Source organism: Physella acuta, unplaced genomic scaffold, assembly GCF_028476545.2.
Source record: "Physella acuta isolate Inbredline_101_S28 unplaced genomic scaffold, ASM2847654v3 ptg000178l, whole genome shotgun sequence".
Classification (NCBI taxonomy): Eukaryota; Metazoa; Mollusca; class Gastropoda; family Physidae; genus Physella; species Physella acuta.
This window is the reverse complement of record NW_026731697.1, coordinates 383,781-401,545: the sequence shown is the minus strand read 5'-3', so window position 1 is coordinate 401,545 and position 17,765 is coordinate 383,781. Positions and strand designations below refer to the sequence as shown.

Sequence of the window (17,765 nt, the reverse complement as noted above, 5' to 3'; positions counted from 1 at the left end):
ATATCAATCGCAAGTTGTCAATAATGATTACTCAAAATCGAAAAGATAAAAAAGTGGAATTTTTATTTAACGAAATACCATAAAATTAAAATCAGGAGTCTGATAAGTAAAATGAAATAAATAAATAGGAACTTACAGTCCATTATCCTAGATCTAGACTAGAATCTAGATCTACTAGTAGATTTAAAATCTGAGTGGTGCTCATAATCTAATGTACTATTCAAAATGATTGAAGTAAACAGAGATAATTTCGACATTGTGTATCCAAAAGTTGAATATGCAATTAAAGTGGCCGATTTTATTTGTAAGAAATATTAATAAGTTAAGAAAATATAGATTCTAATTTATGATAATTATTAATTTAATAATTTAATAGGCCTATACAATAATATTGAAAAAGAAATAGTTAGTAGATCTAGTAGTAGTAGACTCTAGAAAGTAATACTAAATAAATATAGGCCTAATAATAATATAATACTAAATTTGAACTAGATATTTAATTTAAAAAAAAGGGGGGGGGGGGGGGCTGGGCAGAAATTAATCAGGCCTAGATTAAATTAAAAGTGGGGATCTGCCTGTGACAATAAACAATTGTGAATTATTACCAGAGTCTAGACTATTACTATAGTATTAGACAGGTTGGAGGAATAGTTAAAAAAAAATTAAAAATGTAGGCCTAAGCCCTGAGCATTTTTTGTATAGAATTTAGCATTTTAAAAACATTCTTTTTCAATAGCAATTGATGCTGAATTCACAGGACTTCATTTTGATGAAAGAAGCAAACCCAGGTAGGATATTTATTAAATTATTTTATATTAAATTTTTTTGTCATAATCATTAATCAAGGCTGTTTAAATAAATTTAATACAAAAATAAAAAGAAAGAATTCATCCAAATGACAGTCTTACTAATCAATTAAAAAAATTTGCTTCATAAAACTTAAAATCCTATGAAGAGATAATAAATGTTATAGGATCATTTAAAATTTAAAGGGATGAAGGAAATCAGCAGTCTGTAATGAGTATGATCAGTCAGTTTTGCATGTGTTTGTTTATTGCTGCAGGGATTATTGTTGAATTTTTTATTTTTGGCAGTTTGTTTGACAGTAGTACAGAGCGATATGCAAAGCTGAAGAGAAGTATTCAAAAATATACCTTATCACAGATAGGTTGGTTCTACAGATATTTAATTTCTAATGAAATAATTTTTAAAACTGATTTTTTAATTTTTTTTTATGCATTAATCATTAATAAAGTGACGGGTTTGACATTTTAAAATGTAAGAAAATACATCAAAGTACTTTTTAAAATAAAATTTGAGTTTCTTTAACTTTTACTTATCATGTCAGCTAAAAATGGAAGGAAAAAAAACCATGGTATTAAATAAAGAGTCGCTGATAACATTATATAATATATATTGTAAAGTACTGAATTCTGCTAAATTGTTTTTTCATTTTATTTGTTTAAATTGCATCTTAGATTGACCATGGCCAATGTCTTAGAAAATGAGAGGATTTATTTTATTTTTTAAGAAATTTAGCCTTGTAATCCACCAAATTCAGTGTTTTTGTAGAATTTTTTGTCACTAAAAGGACAACCATTTTATTTAGCTTTATTTTCCTAGGTCTGACAACCTTTACTCGAAACATTACAAACAACCAGTAAGTAACATTTACACATATTTTTTTTTTCCTAACCCTTTTGATAATTTTATTTTTCTTTACTTTTAAATCCATGTAATTTTTTATGTTAATAATTTTTACAAGACAACTTTCCTTCTGTAATGTATTTGTATAATCTACAGATATCTTTCTCAGACATTCAATTTCTATCTATGTCCCATACCCTTTGGTTCCAATGATCAAAGATTTTGTCTGCAGGTTTGTACAACTACATTTTAAAGTTCATGTAGTTAGTAGTATAATAAATGCTTTTATGTTAATGTTATTAATAGTGAATATTATAGTATATATAAAACTGTTTAACTGGGTTGTTAAATGTATTCACATTTTTGTGCAGGCATCTAGCTTGCAGTTTCTTTGCAAACATCTGTTTAATTTTAATAAGGTAAGTCAATTCCATAATTGCATTTGTAAGTTATGTCATGAACATTTCTAAATATCATTGTGTTATTAGTTTCTGGTTTACCCACTACATTTTAGAATTGAGACTGCAGTTTGTAAAGATAGGCAAGCAGTTGTGACTTTAAAATATTATAGTTCTGATTTGTGCTGTTAATACTTAGTTATCTTTTTGCATGTCATAGTGGTTTTATGAAGGAATCCCTTACTTAAATAATGTTCAAGAACAAGTGGTATGGGAAGAGCTCGATGGTGGACTTCTGTTTGGAGGCATTAACAGGTTTTTGTTGTTTCAAACCTTGTTTTTCTTTATTTAGATTTGTTTTTTGCACAATATTATTCTTTACTATTAAGTATTATTAAAGTAATAAGTAAAAAAAAAGTAGAGTATGCTTTCGAACCTTACGGTTCATGGGGCACCTGTTTAAGTGACCTCAGCATATGGAGGGATAGTGTGGTCCAGCCACTTTCCCTAACATGAGTCATGTAACCATCAGAGTTGGGTGGACTCATAGATATTCCATGGACTTAGCCCATCATCCAAAATAGAGAGTTTTGGTTAAGCAGTCTGGTGCTCTACTCCTCGGCCATGCTGTCCTATAATACACAATGCACACACTGTGTGGTGCTGACAAAGTACCAATAAATTGAAGTTCCATAAAGTGATAATATATGTTCTATTAAATTTTCATACATGATTATTACCATTATTTAATGTAATGCTAATAGTAATATCTCTGCAGTACTATTGATGAAAAAGAGATACAGAGTTTTTGCTCTAAGGTGGCATCATGGCTCCCAAACAGTAAAATTGGAGAGAGTTTAACATTAACCAAATGTGAAGGTATTTTGCTTTAAAATTTGGTTTCTGTAAATATATGGTTTTAGTTTGAAATAAATACTATTTACAATTTAATGTATAGTGATTAGCACAAATAAAGTTAATGTTAAATATAATAGACAATTAAAATGAAGTATAAAATTAAATGGAATACTTTTTTCTATTTGTATAAAATTTAAAACTCGTTGCAGATAGCCAGGAATATATTTATCATTCTGATTTAAGGATGAGATTTTCTCAAATATGGACTTACAAAAACCAGTTTGATCAGGTACTTTATTTTATAGAACAATAAACATTAAATATTTGACATATAATTTTCAAAATTTTAATTTTCTTTCAACCCAATATTTTATAGCATTCCTTATCACAATAATCTATTTTCACAGAATTTCACTTACGTTTTATCTTAAAACTTTTTGCTGTTTCAGATAGTTGTTGAGCATGTGGACTCCATTAAAAGGCATCTGCTTGAAAAGCAAAGTCATGAGTCAGACAGACAGTTTAAAAGAAAGTTAGTAACTGTAATTTTTTACTTTCTCGTATATACGACGTATAGAGAAAGTATTGTAATCGTGCACAAAAATCACTTGAAATTTTAACAATTTTCACAGTATCACACCTCAGTCCTTCATCACATCCGAAGTATAGAGGACTTATTTTAATCGGGCAAAAATTATCAATCCCGATTTATCAAAATTAAGAGGTTTTATGCGTAATCCAGTCTGAAAAACTGGGCTTTGCAATTCTGTCCGTATGTCTGTGTGTCTGTCTGTCAGTGTGTAAACACGATAACTTGAGTACCGTTACAGCTAGGTTGATGAAATTTCATATATAAGTATTTTATCAAAATCGTAGATCCGTATCAACTTTTGAGCGATTTCCGATAACCGGAAGTGGTACTTTTTCTACTTTGAATTTTTCAAAAGCCTATAACTTGAGTACTATTTCATATAGATAAATGAAATTTCACATGTAAGTAAAAGATCTAATTCTCTACCTTCTGTTAAATTTTGAGTAATTTCCGTTGACCGGAAGTAGTAATTTTGCGCTACTTCCGATTTCTCAAAAAACTAATGTAAATTTTTAAAGTACTAATAATATTGCGCACTATTATGCACTTTTTTATTTGGCGTTCACTTGGTGTGCAATAAATTTGTCTACGAGATTTTATTCTATTTTTAAAACTTTAAGTATTTAAAATGGATTAAAAATCATGTCTATAGCCCGAGTTCCCATCCCCTGTTATTTTATATAAGAAAATTCGAGAAAGTTTAGGGGAGATCACACCCGGTTTATTTTAAAAAGGAGTTTTCTGTTGCTGTTAGATGAAACTCAAAGATATTTAAAAAAACTTAACTACATGAAAATCAAATTATTTTACCCTGTCTTAACAAGAACAGGATCCTTTTAGAACATTAGGTCAGTTTATTGTTTGCAGTTGTAGTGGCTTCTCATGTAAAATTTAACCCAAGTTTTAAGTGTGTATTGTCTTTTTGTTTTTATCCTTGTAAATTAACTTAATTATTAAGCATCCACCATTTTAAAATATTTTCTATTATTGGGTTATTTTTGAGGTTTTACTGAGGAATTAAGTTTGCTCTGAAATTTTAAATTATTGAATGAATTTAATTTACTTACATTTGTTTGTATAAAATCAAAATGAAAGATTTAAGTAATTCTCATTTGTTTTTCAGGCAAGTTTTGCAGTTATTAGGGTTCACCAGAATATTTAGATTACTTCAAAAATCTCACAAGGTACACTCAAGTAATTAGTTAAATGTAACACTCTACCAGAAATAACATTATCATAGTAGGAATAAAATTTTATTTTTAAATGTACTCCAGCTGAATCATATTAGTAAAATGAATAAATATCAGACAATGAAAAATGAAAGCAGTAAGGTGCAGAGAACTAAAATAATATTGTCACTCTCCAGTTTCATTGTTAATTTGAATAGAATATATTTTATATTATTATGAATTTATTATTGTATAATGTATTTAAAACATTTTTTTCTAGCCTATTGTTGGGCACAACCTGTTGATGGATCTCATGTTTATGTATGACAAATTTTATAATCCTCTACCAGGTATGATCTTTTAACAGCCCATGAACAAATTAAATGCATAGAAAAATACCAGTTTGCTAAAAGATTTAAAATTAAGTGCTTAAGAAATACTTTTTAAAATGTATGATAAAAAATATTCAAAACAATTTTTCTGACTTATGTATTTTGTACTTGTGCTCCTTATTTTTAATTTTCTATGTACATTTTTATTTTTTGTCTTCATAGAGAGCTATCGTGACTTTAAAGAAGGAATCAACAAATTATTTCCTGTTATATTTGATACCAAACACATGAACTATTGTTTGAAAAAGGTTGGTTACATTTTTTAATTGACTTAAAATCAGGATCCACAGTTGAAAAATCTTTTAAATTTTGAATACTATTTCTATGAAACTGAATTCTACTTGAATAATTGTTGTCATCTGTCCATTTGATAACACTTTTCTGACTGCACTGATTTCCTAAATTATTGGTAAACAATTCAAAATAGTTTTAACATTTTATTATTTAACTCATTTTATCGTGATCACAAAAAATAATGGCCAGTTAATATGTTTGGTGTTGTAAGCATTTATTCTCATTGTGATTAATTTATTTTTATTATCAAATAAGCAATTAGAATCATTGGAAATCTACAACTCTAACAGCTTAGTGGAGCTTTACCACAACCTCAGCAGGTAAGGTACAATCTAAATGCTTTAATTTTTTGCTACACATTTTTACTGATTTTAAAACTAATCTAGTTTAATAATACTTGTTATTTTTTTTTTAATTTGCAGCACCCATTTTTTGTTAGCAACTATTCACCAACCCTCCATACTTCAAGATGAAGATGAATCAGGCGCAGGAGGTAAAAACTTCATCTTATCTTGAATGCTACTTTTAAATATGAATGCCCCGTTTGGTTTTGTTTTTCATGACTCTAGGTTAAATATACCATAAACTCCAGTAATAATCTTATATATAATGGTGGTAGGTTTAATGCAACATGATCCCCTGTAATAGTTTTACATGCCATTGATGGTAGTATGAATTTAAATACCATTTAAATGTCTCTCACAAACTTTAGTTGGAGGTTGATTATTGCTGTCAACCCTGTTATCTCCAATCAAGATCTTTTAAATTTGAACATATGTCTCCTTTTTATCAAAGTGCTATAGTTTACTATGCAGAATAGAGTAAAGAGTAAGAAAAGATACATTTTATCTTAGCACATTGAAATGGGAGAAGAAACCAAATATTACTTGAGCATATTTAAATGGGGGAAGAAACTTCAAATATTACTATAACATACTTAAATGGAAGAAAAACCGGTTATAATATTACTATAGCTATTTAAATGCGAGAAGAATCTTCTAGTAATGGGAGAAAAAACCTAATGGTTTTCTTGCGCTGATGAGGTAAAACAGTTTTAATCATCTAACAGATAAAAACAAACAAAATACTTTTTAAAAAAACTACACATTTTCTCTATGTTTAAAAACAACTAATAAATTTTGTAAAACAAAGTATTTTTTAACTTATTTGATCTAAATGGTATATATTTTAAATTGTTTCCCTCAACTAGATGCAGGAAAAGTTATTGCCCTTTTGGTCTATTGCATTTAACTATTTACCTTTTTGATATGTTTATTATAATAGTAGTTTTTATCCTTTAGACGAAGAAAAACCTCACCATGCAGGTTATGACTCATACTTGTGTGGTTGTGGTAAGTTAAATTTTAAAAAATTCTGGCTAATTTTAAAAAGCACAGTTTCTATTACATTTTAAAAACACAATAATCAATATTATAATGTTAAAAGACAATTATTTCATCCAATTTTGTCTAACATATTTACATGTATAAGGTAATTATAAAATGCATTAAATTTTCCTAATATTCTTCCTGCAGTGTTTCTTAGATTAAGCCATTTCCTTCACTACCGAAATATTGAGTAAGTTTTTATTTTAATTTAAAAAAAAAGCTTTTCCCTACGCTGTGTGCTATTAAATAGATAGTCCTAAAATAATAATTAAAATTGAATTATTTTTGCTTCACAGTGCCATGGATGCAGCACCTTGCATTTTCAAAGACTACCTTCAGAGCTTGAAAAAATATAAGAACTGTATTAATATTATAAGGGCAATGGTAAACCATATAGTAAGTTTTAATGAGATAAGATAAAACCATATTAGCAGATTGTTAGATTCAGAAAACATTTTGTGTTTCATTAAAAGGGAAAGAGGACTTAATCGTAGGATTTCAAGATACTACTTCTGATGTTTATTAAATTTTGTAAATTTTCTGTTTTAATTTTAGAAAATAAAAATGTGTGTTTATTATTTCCTAGAGGTTAGATGGAGAAGAACCCCCATGCCAGAGGCCACCTTTAATTCATGTTGAGTCCATATTGCCAGGAGGGAAACTAATTTCACAACAGGTATTAGAATTGCTAAATTTGGTTGGTATTTATAACAGTAACATTTTTTTAAAATTAAAAATTAACCCAAAACCTAATATAACACAAATACGTTATTAAAAATTTTTCACAAGCTTGCAGCCTGGTTTTCATTGTACGGCACTGTTGACATTCAAACTGTGAACACAAGACAGGCACTTGTGGCTACTTCTAATTTTCTAACGTAAGTTTTGTTAGTTATAATTTTGGTTTTTATTGTACTGTGTATAAATATTACAAAATTTACACACACACAAAAATTACTTATAGGGCTCAAGACATCATTCAGGCATTTAAAAACCATCATTCAATAAGGGTTACCAAGTACAGATTCTGGGATCATTCATCACTTGGTCAAGGAATTTTTTGGTGAGTTTTTAAAAAACCATTCTCATTATTCAGCTACCATCTGTCTGTTATCATGAAAAATGGCAAACAAAATAATATTTGAAACCAAACCTTTATTACCTAGAACTACATTACCCTAGCACTGTACGGTACTACCTGTTACCACAACACTGTTGATTACCAAATATGAGAGCGTTTTCCCAACAACTTAAGATTTTAATGTTTTCATGATTATTATTTCAGGGGGTCCTTGGCAATAGCAACTGGGACGTGTCTTTTCATTCTTATGACGACAGCAAATGATAAGTAGCCAATTCTTCAACAATTTTCACCATTTTTATTGGACCTAATGTCGTCGTTCAGCCAGCACTTACAATATGTTTTGCATGAAATAATGATTTCACTCAGTCTGTGCATACCATGCTTCACATGTTTGAAAGCAGTTATTTTAAAAAAAACTAAACAACCTTTATCAGCCTAAATTTTTTAAACTGTTTCTTGCTTTTAAACCCAAACAAAAGAGCAAAACTCTTAAAAGTTAAAACAATGAGTGTAACTCTTGTGGATCATCTCACTATCTTATTGTTTCTAAAATTTACTGGATGTAGGTAAAGGATATAATAGAGTATGACTAAATCTTAAATTTCTATTCTTGGAATATTGTTGCCATAAAATTAATTTTACAGACTTTTTGCAAAAGGCAATTCATTCTCATGTTTTATGAAGGGCATCATTTTATTTTTACATTTCATAGTTTACAGCACAGAAATTATTGCAATTTCTTCTTTTTCCAAATTGGTCCTGGCTCATCTTCATCTTTCTTATGGTCATCTTCATCTGGCTGTCTGAACACAGGGGTTGGTTGGGTTCTGCAAATATAAAGTACACAGTGGAATTCAGTATCAGTTGTTATTTTTATCTGTACAGACCTAACAATGGTTGTTCATATTTTTATTTGTATTAATACTTTGAATGTTATTTTAAACAAGAATGTTTACAGCAGGTTGATTTTAAGTGTAAATTGTTATAAATACAGAAAAAATATTGAGAAATAAAGTTTTAAAACTATTGTTAATATAGAAAACAAAATTCTTGGTTATTGTGTATTTACTTTAACTTAAGAAAGATGAAAGTTGTAGAATATTTGAGCAAAGTACCCTGAAAATGTTAGAGAACCCTAGCAATGAAGCTAAAACATGGCTCAATACTATAATGAAGTCCTTTATGCAGCTTTTAGGTGCTAGCATGCAGGACTGGGCGTGCAAGGAGAAATGTTATTGTGCTGCCTATATAGTCTTTTCATTTGCTGTGGCCTTGGAAATACATTTTTAAAAAAAATAAAAGTATACTATATGAGAGTAATTAATTTTAATATTGTTTTTGTAAGAAAAGAAAAAAGGTGGCTGACATACTTCTTGTAAGCAGGGTCAATCCAGTATGGATTCTCTGCTGCTTCTTTAGCATGTCGTAAAATAGCAGCTCTTGGATCTTTCTCAAAAGGATCTGGTTTCCTTGACACAATCTGCTGGGCAACATACTGTGATAGAGTAGCACCCTTTGCCCCAACTCGTCCTCCAGTACCTACACAAAAGGTATTTTAAAATTGATGATAAACAAATTCATGACATCTTAAAGCATAATTTTAATATTACGTGCAGTATTTTTAAAACAGCAGAAAACAAAAAAATTTCATGGATACAAAAATTGTCCATTTTGACCTTTAAAATTTGGACAGCCATGTTGGAGTATTAAAAAATACTGGATGAGAATTTTTTTTGGCTTTTGTTAAACCAGCAAATGGCCAACAAAAAAGTATTACCTGGCCCTGACACTGGCAAGTCTGGTCTGTGACTTTTAACTGGATCTTTTCTAACTCGCTCCTCATGTTTTCTGGTAGAAGTTGGCCGCCCCTGTCTGAACATTGGTAGAGCATAGGCTGGATGGACAGAATCATTAACACAGTGATAAGCATTGGAGTTTACCATTTTTGGATGCAATTAATTCAATACAATGAGGATAACTCTAACAAACCAAAGAGCAAACTTACGTGTGATAATATTCTGTGCTGCCACGATCTCTGCTTGTTTGACCTTTCTCTCCTTTTTAACCATGCACAACATAGCACCTCTAAAAAAGATAAATAGTTAACTTAAAGGTAAAACTTATTTTGAAGCTAAAGCTTTTGGAAGGTAAGGGAATAAATTGCTATGGCATTAACAAAGGACAATTAGTATTTGAATTGTAAATTCTCAAACTTTAAAAAAAAGGGAAACTACTCAACAAACCTGTTACTTTTGTTTGGATCATAGTAAAGTTTAATCTGCCCATCTCCGCAGCCAACAACCATTTGATTCAATTTTGGGTGCCACAAAAAGCGCACAGTGCTCTATAAAATGTAAAAATTGTACTTTTTAAAATTATTAACAATTATAATCACACTTTCTATTTCTTAGAAGAAACAAACTCTTAATTTAAATAGTAGTATTAATTAATTTTAATCCTTTCTAAGTATTCAGTTTCATAGAGTTTATATTAACATTTAAAAAACGTAAAACAATAAAACAACACTATTTGACTAATCTTTTACTTACAGACTCTGAAACATGCATTTCTTTGACGATCTCCAAATTTTCCCTGTCAAGAAAAACTAATTTTCCTTCTGTTTCAGTTTTACGTAGAGATATTCCAGTTACAATTAACTTGTCATCAGGACTGAATACACAGTCTGTCCTGAAAACAATGAAAAGAAAAAAGAATTTTCTTCATCATTTTACTTGTACACTTCACTACTTTCTACATTTGACTCACATCTTTTTTAGAAATAAATTATTTTGTAATGGATTAGTGTGAGACAAGAAGTACAATTAACAATTAAAGTAAAATTCTATTTCAATGCAGTGACTTATTCTGCATAAAATTAATCTTCATCACATTTTTTAAAAAAATCAATTGCTATTGTAAAGCAAGGGGAGGTAAGCTGTGTTCCATGAATCATCAAAGAAAACTTACATTGGAAAATTATTTGGTAAGTTGTTGGCAATTTGTAGTGGTTTCTGGAACTTTCGAATATCCCAGATCTTTAGTGTGTCATCACCTGGTAATAATAGCAACAGAAAATATTACAGCAGTTTTATATTTTGGCATATTCAATTTGTTGCACTCATTAAGTGTGGGAACAACATTTATCAAATTTAGTCTTTATCAGAACTCTCACAGTTGATTTTATGAAACAGTATTTGAACTCGTGCATAATTTTCTATTAACATAAAAAAATGACTCATAAATTTCTTTTATCAACACATAGTAGATTTAAATGGTATTTGCAAACATGCTGTTAAACTATATTCATCAGAAATTGACCATTTAAGGGCTGATTTATGGCTCACTTTTACTTAACTGTTATGATGATGATTTTAAATTACCTTTTACTATTAAAATTAATAAGCTAAATGCTATAAAATTTGGCTTATTTTGTAAACTGTGTTAAAGCATTATTGAACTTTATTAACAAAATCACCTGTGGTTATTTTAAAAATAAAAAAAAAAATTTAATTATTAACTTTACCTCCTCGTGATGCTAATATTCTACTATCATAAGAAAAGCGAATACATGTGATATCTGAGCCATTTGAATGTGCTGTTTTGTTTTGCATTGCAACATTTACCTGCAAAAAATTTGTACAAGTAACATTTCATAAACAAATAAACTTAGAATGTATTGTAAGCTTTCTACAAAAATATTGTAACATTTATCATATTACGGGTAGTGAAAATTTTACAGGTACTAAATTTTAGCATCTAAAAACTTCGAATCTTCTGTTCACCATTATATGGTCAGTAAAAATGAAATGCGAACAGTTTCATTTTCATGTATCTCGATAAAATTACAAAAGTTCCTATGACTTGTTCATTAGCTGCATACTGTAAGACTATAGAAATAACCATAAATATATCAATTAACATATTTCCCTGTTTCTGGATGACTAAATACCCAATGAAACGGTGAATAGTGTAAAACACCTTTGTTATTGGTATAAGATAAATAAAAGTTAACAATATTTACAAATGAATGTTTGTTGTAGTCCCATAACTGTATAGAACCATCATTACAGCCTGCTACAACATAACGTCCATCATTGCTGTATGTACAAGAGGTTGGCACTGTCTTGCGTCCACCAGATGTTTTAGTTTTGATAATATTCTTGTGTTTTAAAGGCTTATTTACATCCCATAAGCGAAGCGTGCTAGATAAATATAGGAAATAAAAAAGGTGAAATACACACTTTCACAAGTGGGCATTAAACTATGAAAATTCCCAAGAAATCAATGGCTATAAAAAGTCTTTGACTTACCAATCATTAGCACAGGTCAAAAACTCTTCTCTAACTTTTGGGTTCCAGCATCCATTATTGAGAGCAGCTGTGTGACCCTAAAGTTCAAATATTAGAAACTAAAACTATGAAGTGCAGGAAAACTTTACTTTTTTTCTGAACTCTAAGAAGAAAAACTATACAGGAAGTAATATTTGTAATAGCTCAAGAAATAAACACGAATTGATTTTTTAGTTTAGGTATTCATGAAAACTAATGGTAAAGAAAACAAAACAATGATAATTATTCTAAAGGCGATCAAAGCCCCCCTGGCAATGAGTTATAATTTAACTATGGTAAAAAATAGGCCTATATGATTTATTTATGTAATTTTTAGAATTCATGATTTATTTACATCATTTAGAACATAAATTACAAACACAAGTACCTTTGTACTAGCCATATCCACTAGATACTGATCTCCCTTTACACATTCCATCACCTCAAATCCATCTCTGTCAATAATTTTGGCTTGAGCATTACCCCCTATAACTAGTAAAGTATCTCCTGTTGTACTGTATTCTAAACCTTTGACCTGATGGCTGGAAAAATTGTAACAATGAAAAGATATTAAAACAATCAAAGCTGTAAAGGATGTACAGCAAACTACCAATTTAACCGTACAAACATACCATTCACAAGGCCTCAAAGATCGGAAAGACTTTAAAGAGGAATCCATCCCAGCAAAGTCCCAAAATTTGACATCAAAATCAAAACCTCCTGAAACTAATCGCGCCCCTGATGGGTCCAAAGCCAGTGCCGAAACCTTAAATGGATAAATAAAATAAGGTCTATAAATAATATATCTGCAAAATTTTTACTTATTTCTAATCATTTTAAACATAAATCAGTTATTTTTGTAAATGTACACATTATACTTTTTACTATATGGTACATAAAAATCGAATAGATTATTTCACATACTGTTTTTTGTCCATGATCCAGAACAATTTCGTGACTTGTGGGGACCCTGTTTAAAGGGTTCTGTTTTGTTAAGAATGGGAGATAATTTTAAAATTGTAACATCAGAAAATTCAGATAAAAGAAATCTATTTTCTCTTTTAAATAAAAAAAAATATTGCATGCTTTATTTTAAAATAAATACAACAATTATGATTTAAAGATGCAATTTATAAAAACAATAACATAAATATTATTAAAACTTTAACTTCATAGAGTTATACACTAATACCTCATCATCTTCAGCAATATCATCTTCTTCACCATCATCATCTTCTCCACCATCATCATCTTCTCCATCTGAGTCCTTACTAGTTACTCTCATCTTATCATCACTGTTTGTGGGTTTCACAAATACTGGATTAAATCCAGGAGGTAATGGAGGACCAATATCTGATTCTTCATCGTCACTTGGTTTTTCACTGGACTGGCTTTCTTTTCTATTATCACTTAGAATTACTTGACTAAATGGTTTAAACCCAGATGGAATTGGAGGTCCAATTTCATCTTCACTGTCTGAACTGTCTTTGGATTTAGTTCCAACATTTTTTTTACTTTCAATATTTGAATTTTTCAATCTATTTAAAACTTTAAAACCAGACGGAATTGGTGGCCCAATTTCATCTTCACTGTCTGAATTATCTTTAGACTTAATTTTAGCATGTACTTTGCTTTCTGTCTTAAAATTTTCTGATTTGGTTGTTTTAATATGTAAAGCAACATCACTGTCTATTGTAGAATCAGTTTCTGTAAAAAATATAGATGCTAAGCATGTAAGTCAGAATTTAATACTAACCCAACCACACTACTTATATTATTTGTGTTAATTAGAAAGGGTAAAACCAGATTAAACTTTGCTATATATTTGAATTAATCCAATGATCTATTTTCATTTATAATTAGTGTTATTGTTAAGAGTATTTAGAAACTATTTATTTAAAAGATATTATTTAAAGCTTTTTAGTTCAATGAAATTTAAACTTTTACAGTTTAATAATTTACCTTTAGTTATTACATTAAGTCCTGTTCGTTGCTTTGCAGATTCTCTAGCTTCTTTAAACATGGCCATGAAGTCAAAAGTTCTTGCTTTCTTTGCACTTTTGTCATCTATTTTATTACAAAAAAAAAAAAAAAATCAGCAATAGACAATTTCAGCAAAAGCAAGATTTTTAATTTTTTTTTAACCCTTTGAGCCCTGGCATCCCTGGCCTAATTTCTCCCATTTCCTGAGCTCCCAGGGCCAAACCAATTTTCACTTATCTGCTTCTAACTTTGCCTACAACTTTTTAACCGTTTGAGATAATCAAACCAAATTTGGTATCCAGACTCTGGATCAAACAACAATTCAGCAAGATTCTGAAATTCTATATTTTTTTACAATGGATGAACAGAACAATGTTTATAAAACAAACACATAATTATTATCAACACACCAAGGAGACTGAAGTTTTAAAGCACCACGTGCATCCGAACGTACTTGAACAGTTTCATTGTCACTGTCAATTTCAATGTCACTGTGTTCAGTCTCAAATTCAATGTCACTATCATCACAATACAGACCAGGAATATTATCTTCTTCATCAGAACCAATAAGTAGTTGTATTGCCTATATTCTACTTCTTTGTTGATATTTCGGTCTTTTGCTTCATCTTTTGCACCAGCTTTATGTGCTGAAGTCGATGGCTGTGGCTCAGTTTTTCGTTTCGGCGGCATTGCTACGAAATGTAAACACTTTCACGTTTCCTAAAATCTATTTTTAGAATCATAATCCCGCACTAAAAAGACATGTGAACAGTTTTAGTCAGTCTTTCGCGAATTATATTTAATTAGATGGTATACCGGTCGCTAGGAATATTACGCTAGATCATCGGGCAGGAAAACCGGCTTTTCGGACATATATGCCTAATGTTGAAGCCGGTTTTTTAGGGCCTGGCAGGCTGAAAGGGTTAAATATAAATTATAGGAATCAAAATAAAAAGTAGTGCTGCAAAAGTATTGAAAGTGGGGTTTTCAGAAAGGACCATGTAACATCATTCAGCCTAAAAGCTAAATAGTTTAAAATAACATTTATTAACACAGTCACAACTTGTATTACAGCTTAGAAAACAGAAGCTGGAAAAATCTTTAAGCAATAGTATTTGCAGTTTGCTGTGATGTATTTTGTGAAACTAACTATATAATTGGGTTAAGCACCAGGAAAATAATTGATAGAAATACTGTTAAATACACAAACCTTCAACGGCTTTAACTGAAGTTTCATCATTTGAATCCATACCACTCATCTTAATCTTAGGATGTGAATACTTGATTATAGGCTATAGCCTATCAAAGTAAAGAATAACAGAGTTTATGAGTTTTTTTTTAGTATAATAAAATAGAATTAGAAATGTTTTTTAATTTAAAGTTCAACACTAATGAAATGTCGGTAATCTTTCATTTTAGGTACGTAAAATCGCCCGCGACTAGTAATGTACAAAAAAGTTACCTCATTGTCAAGGCTTTAATAGAAGTATATTGTGATAGATTTGTGTCAAATATGATAGATAAATGAATAATAAACTAAAATCAATGGCTAAATAATAAATATATCAATATAGGCAAGAAATTAACTTTAAACAGCAGTGTTTGCGAGCAGGATTTGCTATATAAAAAGCGGCCAACTGTAAGTTAGAGTGGCTTCCCCTGAATCTTGTGCTATAAGTTTAAAATAAAAAATTAATAAACAAGATGGCTGCTATAGTAAATGAGCATAGTTGCATCTGTTGGAAACATGGCTAGTCTTCATTTATTACTGAAAAGTTACAGTTGTTTAAAAACAGGTACATAAATAAAACAAGGAAACATCTTTGTATTTTTCAAAACATAAATTCTCCTCAAAATGTGAAATAAGGGGTCATCCATTTATGACATCCACAACTTTTTTGGATTTTGGACCCCCCCCCCCCCTCCCCAGTCTACAAAAATCCACTTTTTTTCCTTATAAAAGTCCATATGCCTCCACAAAAGTCAGTTTTTTCAGACCCCCCCCCCCTGCGCGTGTGGACGTCATAAATGGATGACCCCTAATTATTAAAATTTAAGGAGTCACCTGTTTTTCACATTATTAGTCTCGGGCGATTTTACATACGTTTGGTAATCTATCATTTTAGGTACGTAAAATCGCCCTCGATTAGTAATGTGAAGAACAGGCGACTCCTATAGCAGCCATCTTGTTTACTTTTTTAAAATTGTAAACTTATAGCGCAAGATTCAGGGGAAGCCACTCTAACTTAAACTTACAGATAGCCGCTTTTTATAGCAAATCCTGCTCGCAAACACTTCTGTTTAAAGTTAATTTCTTGCTTATATTGATATATTTAGCCATTGATTTATGTTTATTATTCATGTATCTATAATATTTGACACAAATATATATCACATATAGATCTAGATCTAGATCTACTTCTATTAAGACTAATTAAGACAATGAGGTAGCCGCGGGCGAATTTTGGATTTTTTTACTTTTACCTTTACCCGTATCCAAAATGATAGATTACCAAAAACTATAGGCCTACAGCATTGTTTCTGGCAGTCAACCCCCTCCAAATAAAGCAGTTTGTTACTTAAAAACTTATTAATATTTTATCTCTTAAACTTAAAGTTAATTTTAATTAAACCTACAATATTAATTTAATCATTAATCCATCAGTTTTCAGTATGTAAATAAAAGTTAATTCGTTTTTCAGTAAACAAAACAATACATATTTTATAAATCTACATTTTCATAGTATCATATCGCCTTTTACATTTCTAAATTATTTTATTGATAATTATAATAATGAGTAGATCTAGAGGTTACATACATAAACTCATGAGAGATTTTATAAAATACAATATGCACAATGGCAGGCCGTCACAATTATGTCACAATAATCAATAATAAATTAATGAAAATTGCTCTAGATCGAGAAATAATAGACTCAAGTCTTGTCTGTGTTATTTTCCAGCATTTGTTGAGCATGGAAAAGTTTCGTTTGGTTAAAGCACTTTAAATTTCATTGATACAATTTAGTTGTAAAACTTAAAAATTGCAATAAATAAAATATTTTTTTTTATAAATTGAAGTATAAAACACGTCAGTGTCATGTATATAGTATATACACAATGTAAGCTGCATACTTAATAAAAGTGGTTACTCTTGCAACAAAATCGGGATGATATTGCGGGATGTTTGACTTATAACTTTCTACATTTTTACTGTTTAATTTATTAATATGTCTGTACAGGTCCTTGGAATTTAATAATGGGCATCATGGTACATATTAAATTTTAATATTATAAATCATAATACAGTCTTCAATGTCGTGTCTTTAGAGCATAAGTGAAAAATGTGTTGGTCAACTGAACTAGTTTTGAATTTTAAATATTCAACAATGCAGAGTAGGGGCCTATAAGAACTAAATAAATAAGTGCGGATGCTTTGGTGGAGGGGCTCTCTTTACTCAGGTTTAGAGTTTAGGCTATGCTTGCTCCTGTGAGCTTGATGGAAAACTCACTAGTCTTCCCCCCCCCCATATGACGTCATAAATCACGTGACAGCTAAATGCCAATTTGTAAATTTAGAATTAGGCAATGGAAAATACGATTAATTTTATTTAATTCTTAAACATTAATTT

General features: G+C 29.8%; 2 protein-coding genes across 4 annotated transcripts; one reads left to right on the top strand and one right to left on the bottom strand.

The window, feature by feature from the left end:
* The first annotated feature begins 98 nt into the window (after nucleotides 1-98).
* LOC131936464 (poly(A)-specific ribonuclease PNLDC1) lies at nucleotides 99-8,225 on the top strand. Of its 2 annotated transcripts, XM_059293470.1 has the most exons (22): nucleotides 99-304; nucleotides 737-788; nucleotides 1,095-1,168; nucleotides 1,624-1,660; nucleotides 1,804-1,879; nucleotides 2,019-2,066; nucleotides 2,266-2,360; nucleotides 2,824-2,924; nucleotides 3,113-3,192; nucleotides 3,353-3,435; nucleotides 4,619-4,679; nucleotides 4,945-5,014; nucleotides 5,219-5,304; nucleotides 5,606-5,670; nucleotides 5,773-5,843; nucleotides 6,652-6,702; nucleotides 6,886-6,928; nucleotides 7,035-7,134; nucleotides 7,325-7,414; nucleotides 7,528-7,616; nucleotides 7,703-7,801; nucleotides 8,024-8,225. In XM_059293470.1, exons 1-22 carry the CDS (start codon nucleotides 226-228, stop codon nucleotides 8,088-8,090), a joined length of 1,617 nt encoding a protein of 538 aa, XP_059149453.1. In that variant the 5' UTR covers nucleotides 99-225; the 3' UTR covers nucleotides 8,091-8,225. The 2 variants fall into 2 exon arrangements, with proteins under 2 accessions (XP_059149453.1, XP_059149454.1); XM_059293471.1 differs by lacking the exon at nucleotides 8,024-8,225 and having other exon boundaries at nucleotides 7,703-7,805.
* Nucleotides 8,226-8,488: 263 nt separating this feature from the next.
* On the bottom strand, nucleotides 8,489-16,850 carry LOC131936463 (WD repeat-containing protein 70). Of its 2 annotated transcripts, none has more exons than XM_059293468.1 (17): nucleotides 16,771-16,850; nucleotides 15,344-15,432; nucleotides 14,113-14,217; nucleotides 13,343-13,857; nucleotides 13,075-13,134; nucleotides 12,783-12,916; nucleotides 12,539-12,692; nucleotides 12,133-12,209; nucleotides 11,844-12,024; nucleotides 11,346-11,445; nucleotides 10,790-10,874; nucleotides 10,372-10,510; nucleotides 10,066-10,166; nucleotides 9,828-9,907; nucleotides 9,600-9,716; nucleotides 9,193-9,361; nucleotides 8,489-8,649 (listed from the first exon to the last, which is right to left on the bottom strand). In XM_059293468.1, the coding sequence occupies exons 2-17, from the start codon at nucleotides 15,390-15,392 to the stop codon at nucleotides 8,550-8,552; spliced, it is 2,166 nt and encodes a 721-aa protein (XP_059149451.1). In that variant the 5' UTR covers nucleotides 15,393-15,432; nucleotides 16,771-16,850; the 3' UTR covers nucleotides 8,489-8,549. The 2 variants fall into 2 exon arrangements, with proteins under 2 accessions (XP_059149451.1, XP_059149450.1); XM_059293467.1 differs by lacking the exon at nucleotides 16,771-16,850 and adding an exon at nucleotides 16,665-16,750.
* Between the last annotated feature and the right edge of the window lie 915 nt (nucleotides 16,851-17,765).

What these genes read in the sequence shown, in the direction of transcription:
- LOC131936463 (XM_059293468.1), bottom strand. Translation starts at nt 15,392, where the DNA reads ATGAGTGGTATGGATTCAAATGATGAAACTTCAGTTAAAGCCGTTGAA. An exon ending in ACTACAACAAACATTCATTT is followed by an intron (nt 11,446 to 11,843) that starts GTAAATATTGTT and finishes AATTTTTTGCAG; the next exon opens with GTAAATGTTGCAATGCAAAA. An exon ending in ATTGACCCTGCTTACAAGAA is followed by an intron (nt 8,650 to 9,192) that starts GTATGTCAGCCA and finishes TTATATTTGCAG; the next exon opens with AACCCAACCAACCCCTGTGT.
- LOC131936464 (XM_059293470.1), top strand. Translation starts at nt 226, where the DNA reads ATGATTGAAGTAAACAGAGATAATTTCGACATTGTGTATCCAAAAGTT. An exon ending in CTTCACTACCGAAATATTGA is followed by an intron (nt 6,929 to 7,034) that starts GTAAGTTTTTAT and finishes TTTGCTTCACAG; the next exon opens with TGCCATGGATGCAGCACCTT. An exon ending in GCTACTTCTAATTTTCTAAC is followed by an intron (nt 7,617 to 7,702) that starts GTAAGTTTTGTT and finishes AATTACTTATAG; the next exon opens with GGCTCAAGACATCATTCAGG.